The 27,630-nt window shown below is 39.3% G+C and overlaps 1 protein-coding gene across 4 annotated transcripts; it reads right to left on the minus strand.

The window, feature by feature from the left end:
* Positions 1–1,265: 1,265 nt before the first annotated feature.
* LOC131939340 (serine/threonine kinase-like domain-containing protein STKLD1) lies at positions 1,266–27,630 on the minus strand. 4 transcript variants are annotated; one of them, XM_059297593.1, is made up of 21 exons: positions 27,500–27,610; positions 26,792–26,846; positions 25,398–25,553; positions 24,271–24,357; positions 23,562–23,606; positions 23,355–23,429; positions 21,233–21,337; positions 20,946–21,016; positions 20,345–20,457; positions 20,073–20,266; positions 18,330–18,403; positions 16,987–17,090; positions 15,892–16,137; positions 15,522–15,583; positions 15,297–15,363; positions 5,593–5,721; positions 5,241–5,369; positions 4,880–5,011; positions 4,445–4,597; positions 2,635–2,717; positions 1,266–1,567 (listed from the first exon to the last, which is right to left on the minus strand). In XM_059297593.1, exons 2-21 carry the CDS (start codon positions 26,828–26,830, stop codon positions 1,490–1,492), a joined length of 2,142 nt encoding a protein of 713 aa, XP_059153576.1. In that variant the 5' UTR covers positions 26,831–26,846; positions 27,500–27,610; the 3' UTR covers positions 1,266–1,489. The 4 variants fall into 4 exon arrangements, with proteins under 4 accessions (XP_059153576.1, XP_059153577.1, XP_059153578.1 ...); XM_059297594.1 differs by lacking the exon at positions 2,635–2,717 and adding an exon at positions 3,365–3,444 and having other exon boundaries at positions 27,500–27,568; XM_059297595.1 differs by lacking the exon at positions 26,792–26,846 and having other exon boundaries at positions 27,576–27,630.

Consider the following 27,630-nt stretch of genomic DNA (forward strand, 5'->3'; position numbering starts at 1 on the left):
ATCTCTGTGTGTATGTGTTTGCAAATGACAATAGTTATTATATTATTTATGTAAGGAGGGGGGGGGGGGGCACAGACTTGATATGTTACAGAACTCAAAGGAATCAAGTCATCAGATGTGATGTGATTTATTTGGTCACCACCCCATGAAACAACAGGTCACCAAACAACTGGTCCCGCATCTTGGCACACAGTGATGGTCAAGTGGCCATCTGCTGGGGTGGGGCTTGAACCACTCTTAAATCTTGGAGAAATGTGATCCACATGATGTTTAATGGGTGACGTTTTGCTTGCTGATGACTGGCTGGATGATTTATTCATACGATGTCAAGTAGATGATGTTTGATGTGTGCATACACTGGTTGAGGTGTTGATGTTTGATGTGTGCATACACTGGTTGAGGTGTTGATGTTTGATGAGTGCATACACTGGTTGAAGTGTTGATGTTTGATGTGTGCATAGACTGGTTGAAGTGTTGATGTTTGATGTGTGCATACACTGGTTGAAGTGTTGATGTTTGATGTGTGCATAGACTGGTTGAAGTGTTGATGTTTGATGTGTGCATACACTGGTTGAAGTGTTGATGTTTGATGTGTGCATAGACTGGTTGAAGTGTTGATGTTTGATGTGTGCATACACTGGTTGAGGTGTTGATGTTTGATGTGTGCATACACTGGTTGAGGTGTTGATGTTTGATGTGTGCATAGACTGGTTGAAGTGTTGATGTTTGATGTGTGCATACACTGGTTAAAGTGTTGATGTTTGATGTGTGCATACACTGGTTGAAGTGTTGATGTTTGATGTGTGCATACACTGGTTGAGGTGTTGATGATGGATGCTGGTGACCAAAGCTTTGAGCACTGTACCAAAGACCAAGGCACTGTTTTGCTGGGTTAAACATGGAGCTATTGGAAGTGGCAAAAACTAGGCCACCTGTACCTTTATTATATACAAAGGTCAGCCACTGCACTATTTGTAGAGGCTGCCCCTTGCCATCTATGTATAGCTCCATACTGTAGAGCATTGTGGGTAAGAGATTTGTGCTGGCACATTGAAGTTGTACACAGATGTAAGGAAATGTAACTCTGATTGACATGGTGAGTTCTGTCCAAAATAAGGAGAAAAAATCTTAAGACATGCTGGAGACAATCTGATAGTTGGTGCATCTCAAGGCAGTCTGTAGGCCAGCACTTGGTTTAACCTCAGCAAATGGTTTGTAGAATATAAAATGAAAGAATGTAATGCAAGTAAAAAAATGGACCCTGGTGAAGCTACGATGATCTTTTCTCTGTTGGTTTTTTCTTATGTTTGCCTTTGAGCAGCTGATCTGGACCGGATGTTTTCTCCTTCCCATCATCCCTCTCTGTCCGCTCCCCTAGATGTTGTCTGCTGCTATCTGGCCAGCCGCGTGATATTGTCCGACAGCTCGACCGCACCTCGCCCTCAAACCGGTACGGCCGGTTGGGAAGTGCTACCTGTAGAGCTGGAACCTAAGACTTCTGGGTCCTGCTGACGTTCAAGCCAGTCCCCAGCCTGCCCAAGGCTTCTTCACATGGCGCCATGATGTCCTGCGGGAAAGTTTGCATTCATTAAAGTCTGGCAATTTTCATTTCTACAAGAAAATTTCATTTTTTAAAAATGTTTTGGTTTCTAAAATAAAATGTTTTGGTTTCTAAAAAATTAAAATACTTTGTTTCCTAAAAAATTAACATGTCTTGGTTTCCAAAAAATTAACATGTTTTGGTTCCCAAAAAAATTAAAATGTTTTGGTTTCTAAAAAATTAAAATGTATTAGTTCCTAAAAAATTTAAATGTTTTGGTTTCTAAAATATTAAAATGTTTTGGTTCTTAAAGAATTAAAATGTTTTGGTTAAACTTAAAATGATTTTAACTAGAGAAGAGCTTAAAAAACATTGAATTCTTCCTTCCACTTGACAATTGATCAAATCCATTAACCAATATACTAGATAAATTTAATTAGTGGAAATATTGATTAAAACGGGAGAAATTAGGACATCCACCACTTGGATGACTAAAATTTCTTTACAAGTTTTAAACCTAGTCATTACAATTATTAAACCTGGTCATTAAAATTATTAAACCTGGTTATTACAATTATTAAACCTGGTCATTACGATTATTAAACCTGGTCATTACAATTATTAAAATCATAAACATTAAGTTCAGATTAGGGTTATAATATGCAGAGGCGTAGCGACCCTTCCCGGCGCCCGGGGACATACTTTCAATTTGGCGCCCCCCCTCGGGAGCAAATTTTTGATTTGCACCCCCCCCCCCTCAAACTTTCGATTTGCACCCCCCCCCCCTCGAACTTTTCATTTGCACCCCCCCCCCCTCAAACTTTCAATTTGGCGCCCCCCCTAAGGTCGGCGCCCGGGGACATATGTCCCCCCCCCGCCCCCCCCTCGCTACGCCTCTGATAATATGTAAACAGAAATAAAGCAAAAAGCAACGCAACAAAAAATATAATCCAACTTTAAATAGGCAGGTTTCACAATAAATTAAGAATGGAGTAAAAATGATTGAGAATGAGATTAAAAAACTAATTATTGTGAGCCCATATAACCTAATGGGCAACTAACCAATTGAGTTGCCTTCAAACCTATAACCATACCTTGTTTTCCTTATACCTCTTGTGAATCTGACGTAGAATGTTACTGGATATTTGAGACCCCTGTAGCTCTGAACAGATGTCTTCTGCCATTTCAAACAGTTTTCTCAGTTCAATTGTCTAATCTTTACTATCTACAAGTTTTTAATCCCTGAGGCCACATAATATACTAGAGACACAAGCCACTTTATAGAGATAACCAAAATATTTAGGAATAAAAATGTTATAAATGTTTGTTATAATCCTCCAAAATGTCTTGCATAGTGTATTTAGCATAGATTTACACAACATAAGTGGAGTTAGGTGGACTGAAATATAATCAAAGCAAGAGACATCAAAAGTAGCCTACAAGAGTCTACAGAGAGCTGGGTAAGGTTGTAAAATGCTAGAGTAGAATAAAAATAAAAGACTGAGTGGATATTGGTTGTAAGAATAAAGCATTCATTAGCAACAAAGAACCAGTTTTAATAAAGGGACAACAACTAGATTAGTAGAAAATCTAATTTAATTTTAACCATCAAGCACGGAAAAGCAGTGGCTTAGTAGAAAGTATTATGGACATCTAGTTTAAGTATTAAGTATGGAAACCAGTGGATTAGTAGAAAGTATTATGGACATCTAGTTTAAGCATTAGGCATGGAAAGCAGATGTTTTAGCAAGCAGTCTAAAAATGGGAAAGCCATTACACACATAGCCACTGGGTGTAGTGGCACATAAAGCATGCAGTCAGTACCTTGTTGTCATAATATTTTTTTGTGATTTCATAGAGATCTCTGGACACTTTGGCAGCCTTTAGGTCTAGGCAAATCTCATCTGGTGTAATAAATCAAAGACAGCGGATAGGAACAAATCAATGACAGTGGATAGGAACAAATCAATGACAGTGGATAGGAACAAATCAATGACAGTGGATAGGAACAAATCAATGACAGTGGATAGGAACAAATCAATGACAGTGGATAGGAACAAATCAATGACAGTGAGATGAGAGAAAGATGTAGTTAGAGTAAGCTCTTTCTTGCTTTGTTGGTTCTAAGCTACAAAACCTATTGCAACAGACTGCAGTAATAACCAATCCATCTGCCCCCACAAGTACTTTGATTTTCAAATCGTCCAGATTAAACTACCCAACCCATGGTGGAAGGGATAATATACCAGAGAAAGAGAGATCTAGAAGAAACACCATAGGAAGTAAAATCTAGAATTAGAGAAACATACCATAGGAAGTAAAATCTAGAATTAGAGAAACATACCATAGGAAGTAAAATCTAGAATTAGAGAAACATACCATAGGAAGTAAAATCTAGAATTAGAGAAACATACCATAGGAAGTAAAATCTAGAATTAGAGAAACATACCATAGGAAGTGAGTTCTAGAATGAGAGAAACATACCATAGGAAGTGAGTTCTAGAATTAGAGAAACATACCATAGGAAGTGAGTTCTAGAATTAGAGAAACATACCATAGGAAGTGAGTTCTAGAATTAGAGAAACATACCATAGGAAGTGAGTTCTAGAATTAGAGAAACATACTATAGGAAGTGAGTTCTAGAATTAGAGAAACATACCATAGGAAGTGAAATCTAGAATTAGAGAAACATACCATAGGAAGTGAGTTCTAGAATTAGAGAAACATACCATAGGAAGTGAGTTCTAGAATTAGAGAAACATACCATAGGAAGTGAGTTCTAGAATTAGAGAAACATACCATAGGAAGTGAGTTCTAGAATTAGAGAAACATACCATAGGAAGTGAGTTCTAGAATTAGAGAAACATACCATAGGAAGTGAGTTCTAGAATTAGAGAAACATACCATAGGAAGTGAGTTCTAGAATGAGCCTGACGATGGCTTCCACTACGAGAGCGTTGTCCTTGTGTAGATGATAAGCCTTGAGAATTGTTGGGATGCCAGTTGGTGAATCATCATCTGGGTCAGCGCTTGTCAAAAACCGAAATGCGCATTCCTCTGAAACAAAGGACAGACTGAAAAAATATTCCAGCAGTTGATGGAGTATTTGTCAGCTAAGTCATCTAGCGATACCACATTCTTCAGTCATCTCAATTTTAGTTTTTTCATTCCATTTTCTTTTATATGCTGACATCACTGAACAAAATACGCCACTTTAAAATGCATGTTTAGATTTAAAAAACACCAAAAAGAATTTTGGTTTTTACTCAACACATATTTACAATATAATTAGAGTATAATTAGAGTATGAGTTAACAAGCACTAGCTAAGACTTGTTACCATTAGCTTGTACCACCATGGCCAGGACCTTGCAGCTGTTGTTGACTACCCTAGCATTGTTGGTGTGAAGATGGATGGCAAAGATCAGGTTCCCCACACAGTCCAGCTCATTGAATGGGTCATAGCAGCCATCTGTCACAAGATCATTTTATTTTCTAGTCTGTCACAAGATCATTTTATTTTCTAGTCTGTCACAAGATCATTTTATTTTCTAGTCTGTCACAAGATCAACTCATTTTATTTTTAAGTCAAACCAACAGAGACAATCATATTTCAGGCACTCAGTGAGATCAAACCAACAGAGACATAATTCTGGCAATCAGTGAGATCAAACCAACAGAGACATAATTCTGGCACTTACCATCCAGCAGTAAAGAAATGAGAGCAGCTGCAGCAGATTCACTGACTTGGGGGGAAACTTTGTGAATGCTCAGCGCAATACACACATCTCTAACTGCCTTTTCATTGCCGGCAACTTTCAAGTTTTCAGCTACAAAGAAAACATTTTGATTTGTATTTTTATACAGATAAAATGGTTAACAATTTCCATTCTGTTTTGTTTACTATTTTACAGCAGGAAGTAGAAAGTAAGAATGTCTTAGTTTGACAGCAGGAAGCAGAAAGTCTTAGTTTGACAGCAGGAAGTAGAAAGTCTTAGTTTGACAGCAGGAAGCAGAAAGTCTTAGTTTGACATCAGGAAGCAGAAATCTTACCATCTACTGTCAAGCTCCACAGGGCTGTACAGCAAACAGCATTTAGTGCTGCGTGATACTGCGCATGTCTCATGGCTATTAGAATGTCTTGGATCCCTCCCAGTTGGACAATGATTCGTGAAGAGACCTCTAAAAATAGAAACAATTTGTCACCAATGGCTGAAAACTTGATCAGTAGTGTCAGACTGGTGGGCTAAAGTAGACAACTAGGTCAGACTGGTGGGCTAAAGTAGACAGGAGAACTAGGTTAGACTGGTGGGCTAAAGTAGACAGGAGAACTAGGTCAGACTGGTGGGCTAAAGTAGAAAACTAGGTCAGACTGGTGGGCTAAAGTAGACAACTAGGTCAGACTGGTGGGCTAAAGTAGACAGGAGAACTAGGTCAGACTGGTGGGCTAAAGTAGACAGTAGAACTAGGTCAGACTGGTGGGCTAAAGTAGACAGTAGAACTAGGTCAGACTGGTGGGCTAAAGTAGACAGTAGAACTTGGTTAGACTGGTGGGCTAAAGTAGACAGCAGAACTAGGTCAGACTGGTGGGCTAAAGTAGACAGGAGAACTAGGTCAGACTGGTGGGCTAAAGTAGACAGGAGAACTAGGTCAGACTAGTGGGCTAAAGTAGACAATAGAACTAGGTTAGACTGGTGGGCTAAAGTAGACAATAGAACTAGGTTAGACTGGTGGGCTAAAGTAGACAGTAGAACTAGGTCAGACTGGTGGGCTAAAGTAGACAGGAGAACTAGGTTAGACTGGTGGGCTAAAGTAGACAATAGAACTAGGTTAGACTGGTGGGCTAAAGTAGACAACTAAGTCAGACTGGTGGGCTAAAGTAGACAGGAGAACTAGGTCAGACTGGTGGGCTAAAGTAGACAGGAGAACTAGGTCAGACTGGTGGGCTAAAGTAGACAGTAGAACTAGGTTAGACTGGTGGGCTAAAGTAGACAACTAGGTCAGACTGGTGGGCTAAAGTAGACAGGAGAACTAGGTCAGACTGGTGGGCTAAAGTAGACAGTAGAACTAGGTCAGACTGGTGGGCTAAAGTAGACAGTAGAACTTGGTTAGACTGGTGGGCTAAAGTAGACAGCAGAACTAGGTCAGACTGGTGGGCTAAAGTAGACAGGAGAACTAGGTCAGACTGGTGGGCTAAAGTAGACAGGAGAACTAGGTCAGACTGGTGGGCTAAAGTAGACAATAGAACTAGGTTAGACTGGTGGGCTAAAGTAGACAATAGAACTAGGTTAGACTGGTGGTATAACGGACACCTATCTACCAGCCAGATAGATGGTGAACGCCCCCGGATTCTTTCTTGGGGTTATATGCAAATGACCTAAAGCCTAAATGAATGAAAACTAACTCAACAACTCACTAGGGCTCGATTTCGATGTCTAGGGAAAACTAGTGAAACTATTGAAGTTAACAACTCATTCAATCTGCATACAACCTTTAATAAGTGAACACAGTTGTGGCAGAACACTAGGTTAAACAAGATAAAATATTTAGTTTATAAAATAACAAAACCCAACTTACAAAGCGTAAGAAAAAATACTATCACAGATTCTAACACTTTATAAAAATAGCCACAGGTCACATAACACTGCTATAGCATCAAGAATCACTTGGCCACAAGTAATATAAAACTAGAATACTTAAACAACTTAAGAATGCATAGCACACTCAGGACTTAAGATCTCTCACGTTCAAATGGTCAGAATGGACTGCAGTGTTTCTTCCAGACTTTTTTCTCCGGGGGGCACTTGAAATCTTCGGGGGGGGGGGGGGGGGGGGGGGGGGCGGTAAACTTTCTTCGGGGGGGCGGACACTGTTAAAAGTATATATTTTCTATATAAATTATATAAATTTCATTTCGTTCGGGGGGGGGGGGGGGGGCGGTAAAAGAGATGCCTGGAAGAAACTCTGATGGACTGCCGGTCAAAATGGACGGCCTGGTCAAAATGGACTGCCTCGTGCCGCCTGTGGGCGATCTAGTTATAGACTTAGGCAACATGGGAGGTTACCCTCAACTCATGTGGCCATTGGTTGGGGTGGTCATCTGGTCTGAACCAATCAATCAGATCTTGATGGAAAATTTCTGAGTCTTAGACTCTCTTAGTAAGACAGCGGAAAAAACCCGGTTGTTGCACCATCAACCATATATGGTATTATAACAATGTCAAACTAAAACATTACTGGACCTAAGTAGGTCACATCCCCTCCCTTTTTGGAAGTGACAGATAGGTTCCACAAAACATACATAAGGAACCAATCTGGCAATGAAATAAAAAAAATGTTCTACAAATGTATCCAATCAAAATCTTAATACCAGATGAAATATCCCTGGAAACAAAAGGGAAGTAACTCAAACTTTTACAATTTGTGAAAGGGGAGTAACCCTTTCAAAAAATAATTATACATCAAAATCCCTCAGAAAGGGGTATTACAATATTTCCATGTGGACATTAAAAGTGGTAAACCCGACAGGGTAAAACCTTTATTTCAATGACTAGCTACAATATCAACTGAGTCATATGAGACATATTATCATAGAAGATTACATATAATCAAAAACCACCTTTTAATAAGGTTCACCTAAAAATAAACAAAATTTGCAACAGGGTGAAATTTTGAAAAAATTCAAAACTCATACCACTCACATTCATGTGAGTGTGTGTCACCTAAACAAAACACTTGTGTATGGTCCTAATGAACCACAAAGCATGTCACATGATCAATGTGTGTAATAAGATTTTACATCCTTGACAAACAATCAGCCACAACATTATCAATACCCTTAATGTGGGAAATTTCCAGATTAAAATTTTGGAAATATAAACACCATCTCAATATTCTGGGATTCTTTTGTCCTAACTTAGAGGTAAATTTCAGGGGATCATGGTCAGAAAACACTCTGACCGGATTGGTTGAAGAAGTGACATAGACTTCAAAATGTTGTAAGGACAAAACCAAAGCTAAAGCTTCTTTTTCAATAGTAGAGTAATTCTTTTGGTTCTCATTTAACTTCCTGGAAAAAAAAAAGCAATTGGATGGTCAATCCCCATGTTGTCTTCTTGAAATAAGACTGAGCCAATGGCTAAGTTGCTAGCATCAATGGCAAGTTTAAAGGGCTTGCTGAAATCTGGTGCAGCCATAACAGGAGCATTAGATAAAAATGACTTAATGGTTAAAAAAGCTTCATGACATTTAGTTGACCATTCAAACTCAACACCCTTTTTCAATAATGCAGTAAGAGGTTCAGCAACAGCTGAAAAGTTTTGACAGAACCGCCTATAGTAACCAGCCATCCCAAGGAACTTTTTGATTTCTTTACAATTTTTGGGAGGAGGCAACTTTACAATAGCATCTACTTTAGCTTCAATGGGCCTAACTTGGTTCGTTCCCACTTGATAACCCAAATAGGTAATTGAACCTTTACAGAAATCACTTTTATGCAGGTTTACAGTAAAATTAACTTCAGACAATATTCTAAAAAGGTTAGTCAACTGAACAATATGTGCTTCAAAAGTATTAGAAAATACAACTATATCATCTATGTAGGCCTCACATTGGTCTATGTCAGCAATGACAGAGTTAATGACCCGCTGGAAAGTTTGACCAGCATTTCGCATACCAAAGGGCATACGTTTGTATCTATAAAAGCCATTAGGGGTTACAAAAGCAGATATTTCTTTTGCACGGTCAGATAAGGGGATTTGCCAGTATCCTGAAAGTAAATCAATTTTGGAAATTATCTTAGCTTGACCAACTTTATCAATAACGTCTTCTATTCGAGGTAATGGATAGGAATCAGCTTTGGTGAGCACATTTACCTTCCTAAAGTCGGTCACAAACCTGAAAGATCCACCGTCTTTCGGGACTAGAAGACATGGGGAACTCCAGTTGCTGAAACTGGGTTCAATGATATCATTCCTGAGCATATAATCAATTTCATCTTTTATCAAAACAGCTTTTTCCGGGTTAACTCTATAGGGGTGTTGTTTGACGGGTTTTGCATCACCTACGTCTACATCATGAGGTGGTACCTTCGCTTCTTTGGGGACATCCCCAAAAATAGAGGGAAATGTCTCAAATAACTGAGACAATCTATGGTTTTCCTCAGTGGACAAATGCATAAGGTGGTCATTTAGATGATCTAAAAAGGAAGAATTTACCAATTTTGGGGGTTTCAATTTATCATGTATCACATCATCAGAAACATTTGAACATACAGGTAAAGTAATTTTAGCTGTGGAATGAAAATTGTTACAATTATCATAATACTTTTTCAGTGAGTTAACATGATACACTGTCTGTTTCTTTCTTCGGTCTGGCGTATTGACAACATAGTTCAAATCACTTAATTTTGAATGCACAGTAAAGGGTCCACAATATCTTAAGGATAACGCATTGTTCAGATTAGGCACGAGCACAAGAACTTTCTCGCCTGGATTGAATGTTCGTTTACGAGAACTCTTATCATATAGTCCTTTCATTCTCACTTGGGCCTTTCTTAAGTTCTTGTGAGCCATTTCGCACACGGCTTTCAGTCGAACGCGAAAATCGTCAAAGTTTTCCACTGGATGATCTCTGGTACCTGTCCAACGCTCGTGGATCAGCTTCAGGGGACCACGGACAGAATGTCCAAACACAAGCTGAAAAGGAGAGTAACCTAGAGCTTCCTGGACACAGTCTCTCGCGGCGAAAATAATCCATGGAACAGTCTCATCCCATTGGGTGTTACTTTTAGCGAATGTTCTTAGCATGGTTTTTAGGGTCTGGTGGAACCTCTCAAGTACGCCTTGAGACTGAGGGTGGTAGGCTGAGCTGGTGATGTGGGTAACGCCTAGCTTGGCTAGCGCTTCCTGAAAATGGTGACTGGTGAAGTTGCTGCCTTGATCTGTTTGAACGATTCTAGGTAATCCAAAGGTAGTGAAGAACCGGGTCATGGCTCTGACTACAGTCTTTGCCTTAATGTTCCGTAAGGGGAACGCCTCGGGAAAACGGGTACTTGAACACATAAAGGTAAGTAGGTACTCGTTGCCCGCCTTGGTTTTAGGCAAGGGACCTACACAGTCCATGACGATTTTAGAAAAGGGTTCTTCTAATACAGGAACCGGACTCAAAGGGGCCTTAGGAATTTTCTGGTTTGGCTTTCCGGCCAACTGACAGTTCGTGCAACTTTTGCAGTAACGCGACACATCATTTCTCATTTTGGGCCAAAAGAACAGTTCTTTGATCTTCGCCATTGTTTTAGTGACTCCTGGGTGCGCTGACATTGGATGGTCATGTGCCAGTTTCAGTATTTCATGCCGATAGGGTGGAGGGACCCACAGCTGGTTTTTACCCAACCATGGTTCGGCAGGTGAGGCATCCACTGGTACAGAGCGACGAAAGAAGAGGCCGTTCTCGGAGAAATATTCCCCATCGTCAGATGAGAGAGATTTTTCGACCATTGCTTTGAGTTCCGCGTCGACTTGTTGAGCTTTAATGATGTCTTCCTGAGATATCCTCAGGGGTAAGCCCAGGCTTGTGTTCTCTGGAAGCATAGACTCCTGTTTGGGAGTCGAATTTCTTGACGATGATGGTAGGTGTGGTTCAGACGTTGTGTCAGCCAATTGTTTGGTCTGGCTTCTTGTCACCACACATGCAGGATACAGTTCATTATCATTATCTGGAACTGTTGACAAAGGGTTTTGAACCGTACAGGGGTATACTTTGCTTCCCGCAAGGTCATTCCCTAGAAGTAGGTGTACTCCTGGGACAGGAATACTATCTATCACACCTAAAATGACTTCGCCTTCGACGAGAAGATGTTTCAGGGCAAACTTGTGTAGAGGGACTACAGTAGATTTTGTCCCCACTCCCTGGATAATAGAAACATTTCCGGTGTTCGTCTCCGGTGTAATGTCCATTGAACTTTTCAAAAGAAGTGACTGTGACGCTCCTGTGTCTCTTAGGACGGTGATATTCCGCTGAGACAACGGATGACCTGGTTTGCTAATGACAGCTTCGGTAATGAAAGATGAAAAGTCAACCTTTCTCGATCCCTCGAGATCGGTAGACTCGGAAGAAATTGGATGGTGGCGTGAACAGTCAAAATGTGACTGAACATAATGTGTGGAGACTTGACTGCCTTCCTGCGGACACTTAGGGTTAGTGTCCCTCAGAATTCTAGAGTTCATATTTGAACCGGTTGCTTGAGGGGATAGAGGTACGCACCGCCTCTCTGTTAAATTGAAGACGTTTGTAGCAGTCCTTGACATGGTGACCAGGTCTTTTGCAGAACTGGCATACTGCTCGACGATTGAGAGTTGATCTTGGTCTCTCTCTGGACTGTAATGCCTTCAAGTGTTGGCCAACAGGAGGATTGCTGCCAAAAAGGGGAAGCACGGGGTTCAGGCGGTTTCCTGACACTGGTGGTTTCTTATGCACCAACATATATGTGTCAGCCGACTCAGCGGCCTTCTGGATGTCAATTATCTTGTTATCCAGTATGTGTAGTCGTATGTCTTCAGGCAGGGACTTTAGGAATTCCTCCCTTATGATAAGTGATCTGAGCCTCTCAAACTCAGAAACTTCCTCAGAGTGTAGCCACCTTGAGAAAATTTTCTCTTTTTCAAAGAGAAATTCCACATATGATTGAGTGGGTAATTTGCGGAGTGCTCGGAATTTTATCCGATAGGCCTCGGGCGTCAGTTCGTAGGCCTTCAAAATGGCAGTCTTGACCAAACTATAGTTATTTTGAACGTCGTGAGAGAGTGCCTGGTATGTTTTTGCAGCTTTCCCTGTAAGGACCGTGCTCAATAAAGCAGTAATGGAAGTTTCGGGCCATTCACATGTCTTCGCTAAACTCTCAAATGAGTTAAAGAAAACGACCAGATCTGTTTCATCAAATTTAGGAACTAATTTCCCAAATTTGGCAATCACCTGCCCCACCGACAACTTTTTTGGATCTACCAGAGAAGTGACATCACTAACTTGACCAAATTCTAATTCCAACCTCCTCTTATCTAAAGCAATTTTAGCCTCTAACTCCTGTTCTTTTAAAGCCTTCTCTAAAGCAATTCTAGCTTCTAATTCTACCTTCTCTAGAGGTTTCTCCTCACGGAGTATCACCCCAGCCAACAAACTTTCATCAAATACACCTTCATTAATAAAATGAACAACAATTTTATCTCTCAACACCTCTGATTTCTGAGTAACAGAATAATCCAATTTCAATTCCTTAACAACACTAATCAAAACTTTCCTACTCAACTGCTCTACCTCCTCAACAGTGGGATTAGATAAGAAAGACTCCATTACACTAACTTCAAAATCAAAACAAGCCTAGATTCTCTAAATTAACACGGCCCAACGCTGCGCTATGAACTTGACCTTCAATCTAGGACGTGACACGTCTGGCGTTTGACCTAGATAACTCTAGCCTTGGGCGCGTTTTAATAACACGGCTCCACTGGATAGAAAAACAACTAAATCAAACTAAACTTAGTGTTTAACTATTACAACCAACAACTGGAACGACAGATTAAATCCCGGACAGGCCCCCACTTTATAACGGACACCTATCTACCAGCCAGATAGATGGTGAACGCCCCCGGATTCTTTCTTGGGGTTATATGCAAATGACCTAAAGCCTAAATGAATGAAAACTAACTCAACAACTCACTAGGGCTCGATTTCGATGTCTAGGGAAAACTAGTGAAACTATTGAAGTTAACAACTCATTCAATCTGCATACAACCTTTAATAAGTGAACACAGTTGTAGCAGAACACTAGGTTAAACAAGATAAAATATTTAGTTTATAAAATAACAAAACCCAACTTACAAAGCGTAAGAAAAAATACTATCACAGATTCTAACACTTTATAAAAATAGCCACAGGTCACATAACACTGCTATAGCATCAAGAATCACTTGGCCACAAGTAATATAAAACTAGAATACTTAAACAACTTAAGAATGCATAGCACACTCAGGACTTAAGATCTCTCACGTTCAAATGGTCAGAATGGACTGCAGTGTTTCTTCCAGACTTTTTTCTCCGGGGGGCACTTGAAATCTTCGGGGGGGGGGGGGGGGGGGGCGGTAAACTTTCTTCGGGGGGGCGGACACTGTTAAAAGTATATATTTTCTATATAAATTATATAAATTTCATTTCGTTCGGGGGGGGGGGGGGGGGGGGGCGGTAAAAGAGATGCCTGGAAGAAACTCTGATGGACTGCCGGTCAAAATGGACGGCCTGGTCAAAATGGACTGCCTCGTGCCGCCTGTGGGCGATCTAGTTATAGACTTAGGCAACATGGGAGGTTACCCTCAACTCATGTGGCCATTGGTTGGGGTGGTCATCTGGTCTGAACCAATCAATCAGATCTTGATGGAAAATTTCTGAGTCTTAGACTCTCTTAGTAAGACAGCGGAAAAAACCCGGTTGTTGCACCATCAACCATGTATGGTATTATAACAATGTCAAACTAAAACATTACTGGACCTAAGTAGGTCACAGTGGGCTAAAGTAGACAGTAGAACTAGGTCAGACTGGTGGGCTAAAGTAGACAGTAGAACTTGGTTAGACTGGTGGGCTAAAGTAGACAGTAGAACTAGGTCAGACTGGTGGGCTAAAGTAGACAGTATAACTAGGTCAGACTGGTGGGCTAAAGTAGACAGTAGAACTAGGTCAGACTGGTGGGCTAAAGTAGACAGTATAACTAGGTCAGACTGGTGGCTAAAGTAGACAGTATAACTAGGTCAGACTGGTGGGCTAAAGTAGACAGTAGAACTAGGTCAGACTGCTGGTGTTAATTGAGTTTCAAGTTAGTCGAGACGCGGAGAATAGTTAGTAACACACATCCCCAATGAATGATACTCGACAAAGGTCAGACCTCACACATAAACAAAGGTCAGACCTCACACATAGACAAAGGTCAGACCTCACACATAAACAAAGGTCAGACCTCACACATAGACAAAGGTCAGACCTCACACATAAACAAAGGTCAGACCTCACACATAGACAAAGGTCAGACCTCACACATAGACAAAGGTCAGACCTCACATAGACAAAGGTCAGACCTCACACATAGACAAAGGTCAGACCTCACACATAAACAAAGGTCAGACCTCACACATAGACAAAGGTCAGACCTCACATAGACAAAGGTCAGACCTCACATAGACAAAGGTCAGACCTCACACATAGACAAAGGTCAGACCTCACACATAAACAAAGGTCAGACCTCACACATAAACAAAGGTCAGACCTCACATAGACAAAGGTCAGACCTCACACATAGACAAAGGTCAGACCTCACATAGACAAAGGTCAGACCTCACACATAGACAAAGGTCAGACCTCACACATAAACAAAGGTCAGACCTCACACATAGACAAAGGTCAGACCTCACATAGACAAAGGTCAGACCTCACACATAGACAAAGGTCAGACCTCACACATAAACAAAGGTCAGACCTCACACATAGACAAAGGTCAGACCTCACACATAGACAAAGGTCAGACCTCACACATAAACAAAGGTCAGACCTCACACATAGACAAAGGTCAGACCTCACATAGACAAAGGTCAGACCTCACACATAGACAAAGGTCAGACCTCACACATAAACAAAGGTCAGACCTCACACATAAACAAAGGTCAGACCTCACACATAAACAAAGGTCAGACTTCACACATAAACAAAGGTGGACCTACTATCCGCTGACAATGCCAGGATCAAGTTAACGGCGGCCTGTTGAACCTCAGGGTCGTATTCAAAAGCCTGGGGGTCATTGGAAGAGAAAAAGGTCAATCTTTGATTGGATTAGAAACACAAAGTTTGACATGCATTTCAAATGTTGAAAAATTGTGTCAACATGAAGGCTTGAGTAATATCATACTCACTGTCTTTTAAATGATGGTAATGACATGTTCACTTACCGTCATAATCTTATGAATGATGGTAATGACATGTGGTGTAAACAGAATATCATCAGGTTGAGCTAGAGAAAAAAAGGTCAATAAATATATTTTTTTAAAAATCTGATTTTTTTATCTCGAATATTTTAAATATCTGTTTTTTAGCATGCAGTTAACACAGCTATTGTTACCACTTTTGTGTTAGTCACAGTTAGTGGCAATCAAAACTTTGAGAAAGAAAATGTTCTGCCGAGTTAGATTTATATACAATCATAAATCCCAGCACCCTCCCCCCCATTTAGGTGTTGGAAACCCTTTCTCCCCCCCCCCCCCCCCCCACCCCATACCCATACAGTGGGCAGTGAAGCCAAAATGTGCAGCCCAAACTGACCATAGACAGCCAGATTGCTGAGGACGTAGCAGCCAGCTATCTGGACGTCTCTGTTGAAGATGTTGTCCCACATGGCCAGGGAGATGAGGTTCCTGGCCTTCTGGTCCACCTGCTGGTGGGCCGTCTCCTCATCTCTCACTAGCTCGGCCAGGGCCGCTAGACCTTCTGCTACACACTTCTCATGGTCAATGGTGTCAGCAATGTACTCGAGAACTTTCTCAATACTTTGCCCTTCATTCAGAGAATCTAGGAAAACATAGCAAATATTTGTACACACAAATCAAATATTTGTACACACAAATCAAATATTCATACACACAAATCAAATATTTGTACACACAAATCAAATATTTGTACACACAAATCAAATATTTGTACACACAAATCAAATATTTGTACACACAAATCAAATATTTGTACACACAAATCAAATATTCATACACACAAATCAAATATTTGTACACACAAATCAAATATTTGTACACACAAATCAAATATTTGTACACACAAATCAAATATTTGTACACACAAATCAAATATTCATACACACAAATCAAATATTTGTACACACAAATCAAATATTCATACACACAAATCAAATATTTGTACACACAAATCAAATATTTGTACACACAAATCAAATATTTGTACACACAAATCAAATATTTGTACACACAAATCAAATATTTGTACACACAAATCAAATATTCATACACACAAATCAAATATTTGTACACACAAATCAAATATTTGTACACACAAATCAAATATTTGTACACACAAATCAAATATTTGTACACACAAATCAAATATTTGTACACACAAATCAAATATTTGTACACACAAATCAAATATTTGTACACACAAATTTGAAAAATGTAATTTAGCTTATATTCTGATGGCTTGATCTAAAAATTCTATGGTTGATAAGTGGCTCCAGAAACTATTTAAAATAATGATGGATTGGACTAGAGAGTATAAAGTAGGGTGTGTGATGTTTGAAATGCGATCTGGTGTGTTTGTTGCTCTCCACATTCATGCAGTTGTCTCCCCTAGTACAAAATTGTCAAGACATAACACCAGGTAAACCATTACATGTCTTGGTTGACTTGGTTTCTTTCTGGCGAGCTCTTTTATCAATTTGTAGACTGTCTGCTAATGCCATACACTCCTGGATAAAACCAGACTTGATGAATTCTCTGGGAAAAATTATAAAAAAGTAGAATATAACGATTTACAACAAAAAGAAAAGTTAAAATTAGGGTAACTTCTAGAAGACATTTTAGTACCAAGCTTCAATCAAACATAAAATTTTTTCTAAGATATCAAAGATGAAAAGACAGTAATTCTACCAGCTGAAGACTTACACTCAAACATACAAAATTTTAAGAAAGATAAAAAGACAGTAGGTCTACCAGCTGAAGACTTACACTCAAACATACAAAATTTTAAGAAAGATAAAAAGACAGCAGTTCTACCAGCTGAAGACTTACACTCAAACATACAAAATTTTAAGAAAGATAAAAAGACAGCAGGTCTACCAGTTGAAGACTTACACTCAAACATACAAAATTTTAAGAAAGATAAAAAGACAGCAGGTCTACCAGTTGAAGACTTACACTCAAACATACAAAATTTTAAGAAAGATAAAAAGACAGCAGTTCTACCAGTTGAAGACTTACACTCAAACATACAAAATTTTAAGAAAGATAAAAAGACAGTAGTTCTACCAGCTGAAGACTTACACTCAAACATACAAAATTTTAAGAAAGATAAAAAGACAGTAGGTCTACCAGCTGAAGACTTACACTCAAACATACAAAATTTTAAGAAAGATAAAAAGACAGCAGTTCTACCAGCTGAAGACTTACACTCAAACATACAAAATTTTAAGAAAGATAAAAAGACAGCAGTTCTACCAGCTGAAGACTTACACTCAAACATACAAAATTTTAAGAAAGATAAAAAGACAGCAGTTCTACCAGCTGAAGACTTACACTCAAACATACAAAATTTTAAGAAAGATAAAAAGACAGTAGTTCTACCAGCTGAAGACTTACACTCAAACATACAAAATTTTAAGAAAGATAAAAAGACAGTAGTTCTACCAGCTGAAGACTTACACTCAAACATACAAAATTTTAAGAAAGATAAAAAGACAGTAGGTCTACCAGCTGAAGACTTACACTCAAACATACAAAATTTTAAGAAAGATAAAAAGACAGCAGTTCTACCAGCTGAAGACTTACACTCAAACATACAAAATTTTAAGAAAGATAAAAAGACAGCAGTTCTACCAGCTGAAGACTTACACTCAAACATACAAAATTTTAAGAAAGATAAAAAGACAGCAGTTCTACCAGCTGAAGACTTACACTCAAACATACAAAATTTTAAGAAAGATAAAAAGACAGCAGTTCTACCAGCTGAAGACTTACAACGTGCTGGGGCGGGCACTATGTTTGTGGCGCAGCAAGACCTGGACTGTGGTCACCAGAGTTTTGGAGTAAATCTAATGAAAGCATTCGTTAGACAATTAATTAATTAGACAGTTGGCTACAATCTGATAAAATCATTCGTTAGACAATTAATTAATTAGACAGTTGACTACCATCTGATGAAATCATTCGTTAGACAATTAATTAATTAGACAGTTGGCTACCAACTGATGAAAGCAATCGTTAGACAATTAATTAATTAGACAGTTGGCTACAATCTGATAAAATCATTCGTTAGACAATTAATTAATTAGACAGTTGACTACCATCTGATGAAATCATTCGTTAGACAATTAATTAATTAGACAGTTGGCTACCATCTGATGAAAGCAATCGTTAGACAATTAATTAATTAGACAGTTGGCTACCATCTGATGAAAGCATTCGTTAGACAATTAATTAATTAGACAGTTGACTACCATCTGATGAAATCATTCGTTAGACAATTAATTAATTAGACAGTTGGCTACCATCTGATGAAAGCATTCGTTAGACAATTAATTAATTAGACAGTTGACTACCATCTGATGAAATCATTCGTTAGACAATTAATTAATTAGACAGTTGGCTACCATCTGATGAAAGCATTTGTTAGACAATTAATTAATTAGACAATTGGCTACAATCTAATGAATGAATTCATTAGACAATTGACTACAATCTCATTGCAAAAATGAGTATATAATTGGATTTCATGTCATATAAACAAATAAGTTAGATAATTAGGTACCAATTTGTGTAAAAATATTAGTAGTACAACTTGGTACTATCTGGTATGAAAACAATGAATTGTACAATTGGAAAATTCAGATGACAAAAATATTATAAATCAAATAAAAGAAAAAAACTAATAAAAAATGTTTGAAGTTGATTTCTCAAAAATAAATTAAAGAAAAATTGTTTGATATTTTTTGTTTTAATTAGCCAAAATAAGAATTACAGTCAGAATTGTAGATTAAAAGAAAATGTAGCGCTAGCCCAAAAAGCCATGAAATCAAGAGGCCTTACCTCAGATATTTTCAGCAGAGGCCTTACCTCAGATATTTTCAGCAGAGGCCTTACCTCAGATATTTTCAGCAGAGACCTTACCTCAGATATTTTCAGCAGAGGCCTTACCTCAGATATTTTCAGCAGAGGCCTTACCTCAGATATTTTCAGCAGAGGCCTTACCTCAGATATTTTCAGCAGAGGCCTTACCTCAGATATTTTCAGCAGAGGCCTTACCTCAGATATTTTCAGCAGAGGCCTTACCTCAGATATTTTCAGCAGAGGCCTTACCTCAGATATTTTCAGCAGAGGCCTTACCTCAGATATTTTCAGCAGAGGTCTTACCTTAGATATTTTCAGCAGAGGCCTTACCTCAGATATTTTCAGCAGAGGCCTTACCTCAGATATTTTCAGCAGAGGCCTTACCTCAGATATTTTCAGCAGAGGCCTTACCTCAGATATTTTCAGCAGAGGCCTTACCTCAGATATTTTCAGCAGAGGCCTTACCTCAGATAATTTCAGCAGAGGCCTTACCTCAGATATTTTCAGCAGAGGCCTTACCTCAGATATTTTCAGCAGAGGTCTTACCTCAGATATTTTCAGCAGAGGCCTTACCTCAGATATTTTCAGCAGAGGTCTTACCTCAGATATTTTCAGCAGAGGTCTTACCTCAGATATTTTTAGCAGAGGTCTTACCTCAGATAATTTCAGCAGAACCTCATTGAGTGTGGTGGGAGATTGTTTGATGTCTGTTAGAACTCTATAGAACTCATCTTGAGAGTACATGGAGGTTGTCATCATGTTAAGGAGGACGCCGCCCAGTGAAAACAGGTCGCTCCTCTCATCATGGGGTTGGCTGACAACCTCAGGCGCCATGAAAGCAACCCCCTCTACAAACATCACAAATTGAAAACATTATTAAAAGACTCAATAAAGAGTTACTTTAACAACAACAACAAAAAACCTACTGAAAGTCTGGCGAGTGTTGGTCCTCATGTCCCCCATTAGGCTGGACACGCCCAGGTCTCCCAGCACGGCTGTGCTGTTTTCATTCAAGAAAATGTTGCTGCTCTTTATGTTCCTGCCATTTAGTGTTACACAATTCAGTCAAGTTATAGACAATTCAGTTAAGTTATAGACAATTCAGTCAATTTATAGACAATTCAGTCAAGTAATAGACAATTCAGTCAAGTTATAGACAATTCAGTCAAGTTATAGACAATTCAGTCAAGTAATAGACAATTCAGTCAAGTAATAGACAATTAGTCAAGTTATTGACAATTCAGTCAAGTTATAGACAATTCAGTCAAGTTATAGACAATTCAGTCAAGTTATAGACAATTAGTCAAGTTATAGACAATTCAGTCAAGTTATAGACAATTCAGTTAAGTTATAGACAATTCAGTCAAGTTATAGACAATTCAGTTAAGTTATAGACAATTCAGTCAAGTTATAGACAATTCAGTCAAGTTATAGACAATTCAGTCAAGTTATAGACAATTCAGTCAAGTTATAGACAATTCAGTCAAGTTATAGACAATTCAGTCAAGCTGGATTGTTACAGCATACCTGTGTATCACTCCATTGTCGTGTAGATAAACAAGGCCATTCAAAACTTCACCAAGAATCTTGGACAATGTCTACAGAGAGAGAAATAGAGCCAATTATCAACTATGTAAAGAACAAACCTGCATTCATGACAAAATCAAAGTCATACCATTTTTATTTATGCACAATACGTCATAACAAAAAAAACCCCTCTCATATTATCATACATTCTTATATCAAAATTTTAGTTAACCTAAATAAAATACTAAACCTATATATATTTAACCTATATATATATATTTAAATACCTTTTCTGGAATTATTTGTTTATTGTTCTGGAACTTTTTGATCCAGTTTTTTAAATCACCATTTGCATAATACTCAGAAATGATATTGATGAAAACTGATGAATCCTGAAGTAAATCACAAGACCATTAACACATTAGCTGCATATTGGATAATAGATGAAGACATACATAGCAAAGATTTGATATGGTTTGACATTTTGTTGGGCAGGCAGGAATATGGCTGGGGACCCAAGTGTTGACGTTTGGGCAGGCAGGAATATGGCTGGGGACCCAAGTGTTGACAGTTGGGCAGGCAGGAATATGGCTGGGGACCCAAGTGTTGACGTTTGGGCAGGCAGGAATATGGCTGGGGACCCAAGTGTTGACAGTTGGGCAGGCAGGAATATGGCTGGGGACCCAAGTGTTAACAGTTGGGCAGGCAGGAATATGGCTGGGGACTCAAGTGTTGACAGTTGGGCAGGCAGGAATATGGCTGGGGACCCAAGTGTTAACAGTTGGGCAGGCAGGAATATGGGTGGGGACCCAAGTGTTGACGTTTGGGCAGGCAGGAATATGGCTGGGGACCCAAGTGTTGACGTTTGGGTAGGCAGGAATATGGCTGGGGACCCAGGTGTTGACAGTTGGGCAGGCAGGAATATGGCTGGGGACCCAAGTGTTGACAGTTGGGCAGGCAGGAATATGGCTGGGGACCCAAGTGTTGACAGTTGGGCAGGCAGGAATATGGCTGGGGACCCAAGTGTTGACAGTTGGGCAGGCAGGAATATGGCTGGGGACCCAAGTGTTAACAGTTGGGCCGGCAGGAATATGGCTGGGGACCCAAGTGTTGACGTTTGGGCAGGCAAGACTATGGCTGGGGACCCAAGTGTTGACGTTTGGGCAGGCAGGAATATGGCTGGGGACTCAAGTGTTGACAGTTGGGCAGGCAGGAATATGGCTGGGGACCCAAGTGTTGACAGTTGGGCAGGCAGGAATATGGCTGGGGACTCAAGTGTTGACAGTTGGGCAGGCAGGAATATGGCTGGGGACCGAAGTGTTGACAGTTGGGCAGGCAGGAATATGGCTGGGGACCCAAGTGTTGACAGTTGGGCAGGCAGGAATATGGCTGGGGACCCAAGTGTTGACAGTTGGGCAGGCAGGAATATGGCTGGGGACCCAAGTGTTAACAGTTGGGCAGGCAGGAATATGGCTGGGGACCCAAGTGTTGACAGTTGGGCAGGCAGGAATATGGCTGGGGACCCAAGTGTTAACAGTTGGGCCGGCAGGAATATGGCTGGGGACCCAAGTGTTGACGTTTGGGCAGGCAAGACTATGGCTGGGGACCCAAGTGTTGACGTTTGGGCAGGCAGGAATATGGCTGGGGACCCAAGTGTTGACGTTTGGGCAGGCAGGAATATGGCTGGGGACTCAAGTGTTGACAGTTGGGCAGGCAGGAATATGGCTGGGGACCCAAGTGTTGACAGTTGGGCAGGCAGGAATATGGCTGGGGACTCAAGTGTTGACAGTTGGGCAGGCAGGAATATGGCTGGGGACCCAAGTGTTGACAGTTGGGCAGGCAGGAATATGGCTGGGGACCCAAGTGTTGACAGTTGGGCAGGCAGGAATATGGCTGGGGACCCAAGTGTTGACAGTTGGGCAGGCAGGAATATGGCTGGGGACCCATGTGTTAACAGTTGGGCAGGCAGGAATATGGCTGGGGACCCAAGTGTTGACAGTTGGGCAGGCAGGAATATGGCTGGGGACCCAAGTGTTAACAGTTGGGCCGGCAGGAATATGGCTGGGGACCCAAGTGTTGACGTTTGGGCAGGCAAGACTATGGCTGGGGACCCAAGTGTTGACGTTTGGGCAGGCAGGAATATGGCTGGGGACCCAAGTGTTAACAGTTGGGCAGGCAGGAATATGGCTGGGGACCCAAGTGTTAACAGTTGGGCAGGCAGGAATATGGCTGGGGACCCAAGTGTTAACAGTTGGGCAGGTAGGAATAAGGCTGGGGACCCAAGTGTTGACAGTTGGTCTGGTGATACAGATACTAGAGATTGTGGGGGTGTGATAGACATCTGTGATTGTGGTTTGAGGATTGTGAGGGGGGTGTGTCTGAGATTGTGGGGGTGTGACAGAAACTGACCTGCTCCGTGTAGGTAATGAAAAAGTCTTTGCACTTCTGCAGGTATGTGTGGTCCAGCTTTTTTAGTTCCATTTCCTAATGTAGCCAGATATAAGAGGACAGATACACAACCAAATTCAATTCTTTGTTTACATTGGTTGTTAATGCTAAAAATGTATTGAACATTATAAATCAGACAGAGATGTAAACCAGCATGAAATGACTGACCTCGTAAAATGCTTTAACAGCTGCACTTTCATCCAGACATTCAACCTGAAATAATGACAGACATGACATTTAACCTGAAATAATGACAGACATGACATTTAACCTGAAATAATGACAGACATGACATTCAACCTGAAATAATGACAGACATGACATTCAACCTGAAATAATGACAGACATGACATTTAACCTGAAATAATGACAGACATGACATTCAACCTGAAATAATGACAGACATGACATTCAACCTGAAATAATGACAGACATGACATTTAACCTGACATAATGACAGACATGACATTCAACCTGAAATAATGACAGACATGACATTCAACCTGAAATAATGACAGACATGACATTTAACCTGGAATAATGACAGACATGGCATTTAACCTGAAATAATGACAGACATGACATTTAACCTGAAATAATGACATACATGACATTTAACCTGAAATAATGACAGACATGACATTCAACCTGATAAAATGACAGACATGACATTTAACCTGAAATAATGACAGACATGACATTCAACCTGAAATAATGACAGACATGTCAAACTCAGCTAAATGAGAGAGGATGTAAGCTGCTCACAACTTGTGTCATTTTTGTCCCCACCTTTTTAAGAGCCAGTCCCCACCTTTTAAAGAGCCAGTCCCCACCTTTTTAAGAGCCAGTCCCCACCTTTTAAAGAGCCAGTCCCCACCTTTTTAAGAGCATATTTCTGTTTGTCCTGGCGGTTTTTGACCAGGTACACACTTCCAGGGGAGCCTTGGCTGATGTTTTCTAGTACCTGCGCAAAACATCAAATATCTGTCTTGTAGACAAAACATCAAATATCTGTCTTGTAAACAAAACATCAAATATCTGTCTTGTAAACAAAACATCAAATATCTGTCTTGTAGACTAAACATCAAATATCTATCTTGTAGACAAAACATCAAATATATGTCTTGAAGACAAAACATCAAATATATGTCTAGTAGACAAAACATCAAATATCTGTCTTGTAGACAAAACATCAAATATCTGTCTTGTAGACAAAACATCAAATATATGTCTTGTAGACAAAACATCAAATATATGTCTAGTAGACAAAACATCAAATATCTGTCTTGTAAACAAAACATCAAATGTATGTCTTGTAGACAAAACATCAAATATCTGTCTTGTAGACAAAACATCAAATATCTGTCTTGTAGACAAAACATCAAATATATGTCTTGAAGACAAAACATCAAATATATGTCTAGTAGACAAAACATCAAATATCTGTCTTGTAGACAAAACATCAAATATCTGTCTTGTAGACAAAACATCAAATATATGTCTTGTAGACAAAACATCAAATATATGTCTAGTAGACAAAACATCAAATATCTGTCTTGTAAACAAAACATCAAATGTATGTCTTGTAGACAAAACATCAAATATCTGTCTTGTAGACAAAACATCAAATATCTGTCTTGTAGACAAAACATCAAATATATGTCTTGTAGACAAAACATCAAATATATGTCTTGTAAACAAAACATCAAATATCTGTCTCATAGACAAAACATCAAATATCTGTCTCGTAGACAAAACATCAAATATCTGTCTAGTAGACAAAACATCAAATATCTGTCTTGTAGACAAAACATCAAATATATGTCTTGTAAACAAAACATCAAATATCTGTCTCGTAGACATAACATCAAATATATGTCTAGTAGACAAAACATCAAATATCTGTCTAGTAGACAAAACATCAAATATCTGTCTTGTAGACAAAACATCAAATATCTGTCTTGTAGACAATATCTGTCCATGTACTGTCTCACTAAAGCTCACCTTATAGATTTGAAATATTGATGGGGCATGAAATCTATCCATGTGCTGTCTGACGTCATCATCGCTGCTGGTGTCGTCCTCGTGTAAAGGCTCCTGTGCGCTTATGATGGGTTGCAATTTATTTACAGATGATGGAGTTTCAAGCTGCTTCGAATTCTGGGGCAAACAAAAATAACTTGTCTAATAATAACTTTATGTACGTGTTTAAACTGAGGTGTCTGAGTATGTTAAAGTATGAGGCGTATGAGTGTATAAAAGTATGATGAGGCATATGAGTGTGTAAAATTCAAACTGAGGACTCCTGCTAATATATTCCATGTAACCAGGAACAGCAACAGTGGTGTGTAGGTGGTACAGCAACAGTGGGGTGTAGATGGTACAGCAACAGTGGGGTGTAGGTGGTACAGCAACAGTGGGGTGTAGATGGTACAGCAACAGTGGGGTGTAGATGGTACAGCAACAGTGGGGTGTAGATGGTACAGCAACAGTGGGGTGTAGATGGTACAGCAACAGTGGGGTGTAGATGGTACAGCAACAGTGGGGTGTAGATGCTACAGCAACAGTGGGGTGTAGATGGTACAGCAACAGTGGGGTGTAGATGCTACAGCAACAGTGGGGTGTAGATGGTACAGCAACAGTGGGGTGTAGATGCTACAGCAACAGTGGGGTGTAGATGCTACAGCATTAGGGGCCATCCATAAATGAAATCGTGTATTTTTATTACAATTCTTACCTCCCCCTTTTCTCATTGTCACAAAAAGCCAGACCCCCCCCCCTAAAATGATGTCATTTCAGCCTACAACCCCCTCTTAAAATTGCAGTTAATTTTTTTTAAACCAATTTATTTCTAAAATATTGACTGAGCTCAGTGAACATAGAGTAAATAAATCAATTTCTATTGCAATTTACAAAAACAGTTTTTTAAACTTGAATTAACGAAAATAGTTATCTAACAAATGTTACAAAATTACAAATCCCCCTCGCCTCTTGTATATACGTATACATATATATATATACTTATATATATATATATATATATATATATATATATATATATATATATATATATATTTGTGAATGAAGTTGAAGAGTCACATCTCTACACCAAAAGAGCCGCATGCGGCTTGCGCGCCACAGGTATTAACACCAATAGTGTTCTGGTCCCTTTCAGTAGGTCTTTCTCTCTCAGCCAATTAGATCTACTTATTCTATATGTAGGCCTATGGGCCTACTGCTTTTGCCTATTAGTGACTTTTTTTTTACTTCGTAGAGTTAGAGTAGCAGGCAGGCTGATGCCAGGCTACTTTTAAACATTACTTTACTGAACTACTGGAGGAAAAAAATATTAGGCTAATAAACAAATCGATTTTAAAAAATCAACAAGTTAAACGTACTGTAATCTCGAAGGCGTAACAAGCGTCCCACTTTGACATTTTTCTATGAATTCGATTTAGTTGTGGTCATCTATCGTTTTGGGTACGTAAAATCGCCCGCGGCTATTCATGTACGAAAATGTTACCTCATTGTCAAGGCTTTAATAGAAGTATATTGTGATATATTTGTGTCAAATATAGATAAATGAATAATAAATCTAAATCAATGGCTAAATATATCAATATGGGCCAGAAATTAACTTTAAACAGCAGTGTTTGCGAGCAAGATATGCTACATAAACAGCCATTTGTAAAATAGAGTGGCTTCCCCCTGAATCTCGCGCTATAAGTTAAAAAAAAACTTAAACAAGATGGCTGCTAGTCTAGATCTATAGTAAATGAGCATGGTTGCATCTGTTGGAAACATCGCTAGTCTTCATTTATTACTAAAAAGTTTTAATTCAAATGTTTAAAAACAGGTACATAAATGAAACAAGAAAACATTTTTGTATTTTTCAAAATATAAATCCTCGTCAAAATGTGAAATAATTTATAAAATTTAAGGAGTCACCTGTTTTTCACATTAATAGATTAGTCGCGGGCGATTTTACGTACCCAAAACGATAGATTACCAAAAAAAATTAGGCTAATATTAATAAACAAATCGATTTTAAAAAATCAACAAGTTAAACGTACTGTAATCTCGAAGGCGTAACGAGCGTCCCACTTTGACATTTTTCTATGAATTCGATTTAGTTGTGAACATTTTGAAAGCTCTGATAAAAGTATTTATTTATTTGTTTACCTCTTTGGAATGGGATTGAGACTCCATACTTGACGACGGACGCCTTAAGTTGCTG

The sequence above is a fragment of the Physella acuta genome, unplaced genomic scaffold (assembly GCF_028476545.2).
Source record: "Physella acuta isolate Inbredline_101_S28 unplaced genomic scaffold, ASM2847654v3 ptg000275l, whole genome shotgun sequence".
Classification (NCBI taxonomy): Eukaryota; Metazoa; Mollusca; class Gastropoda; family Physidae; genus Physella; species Physella acuta.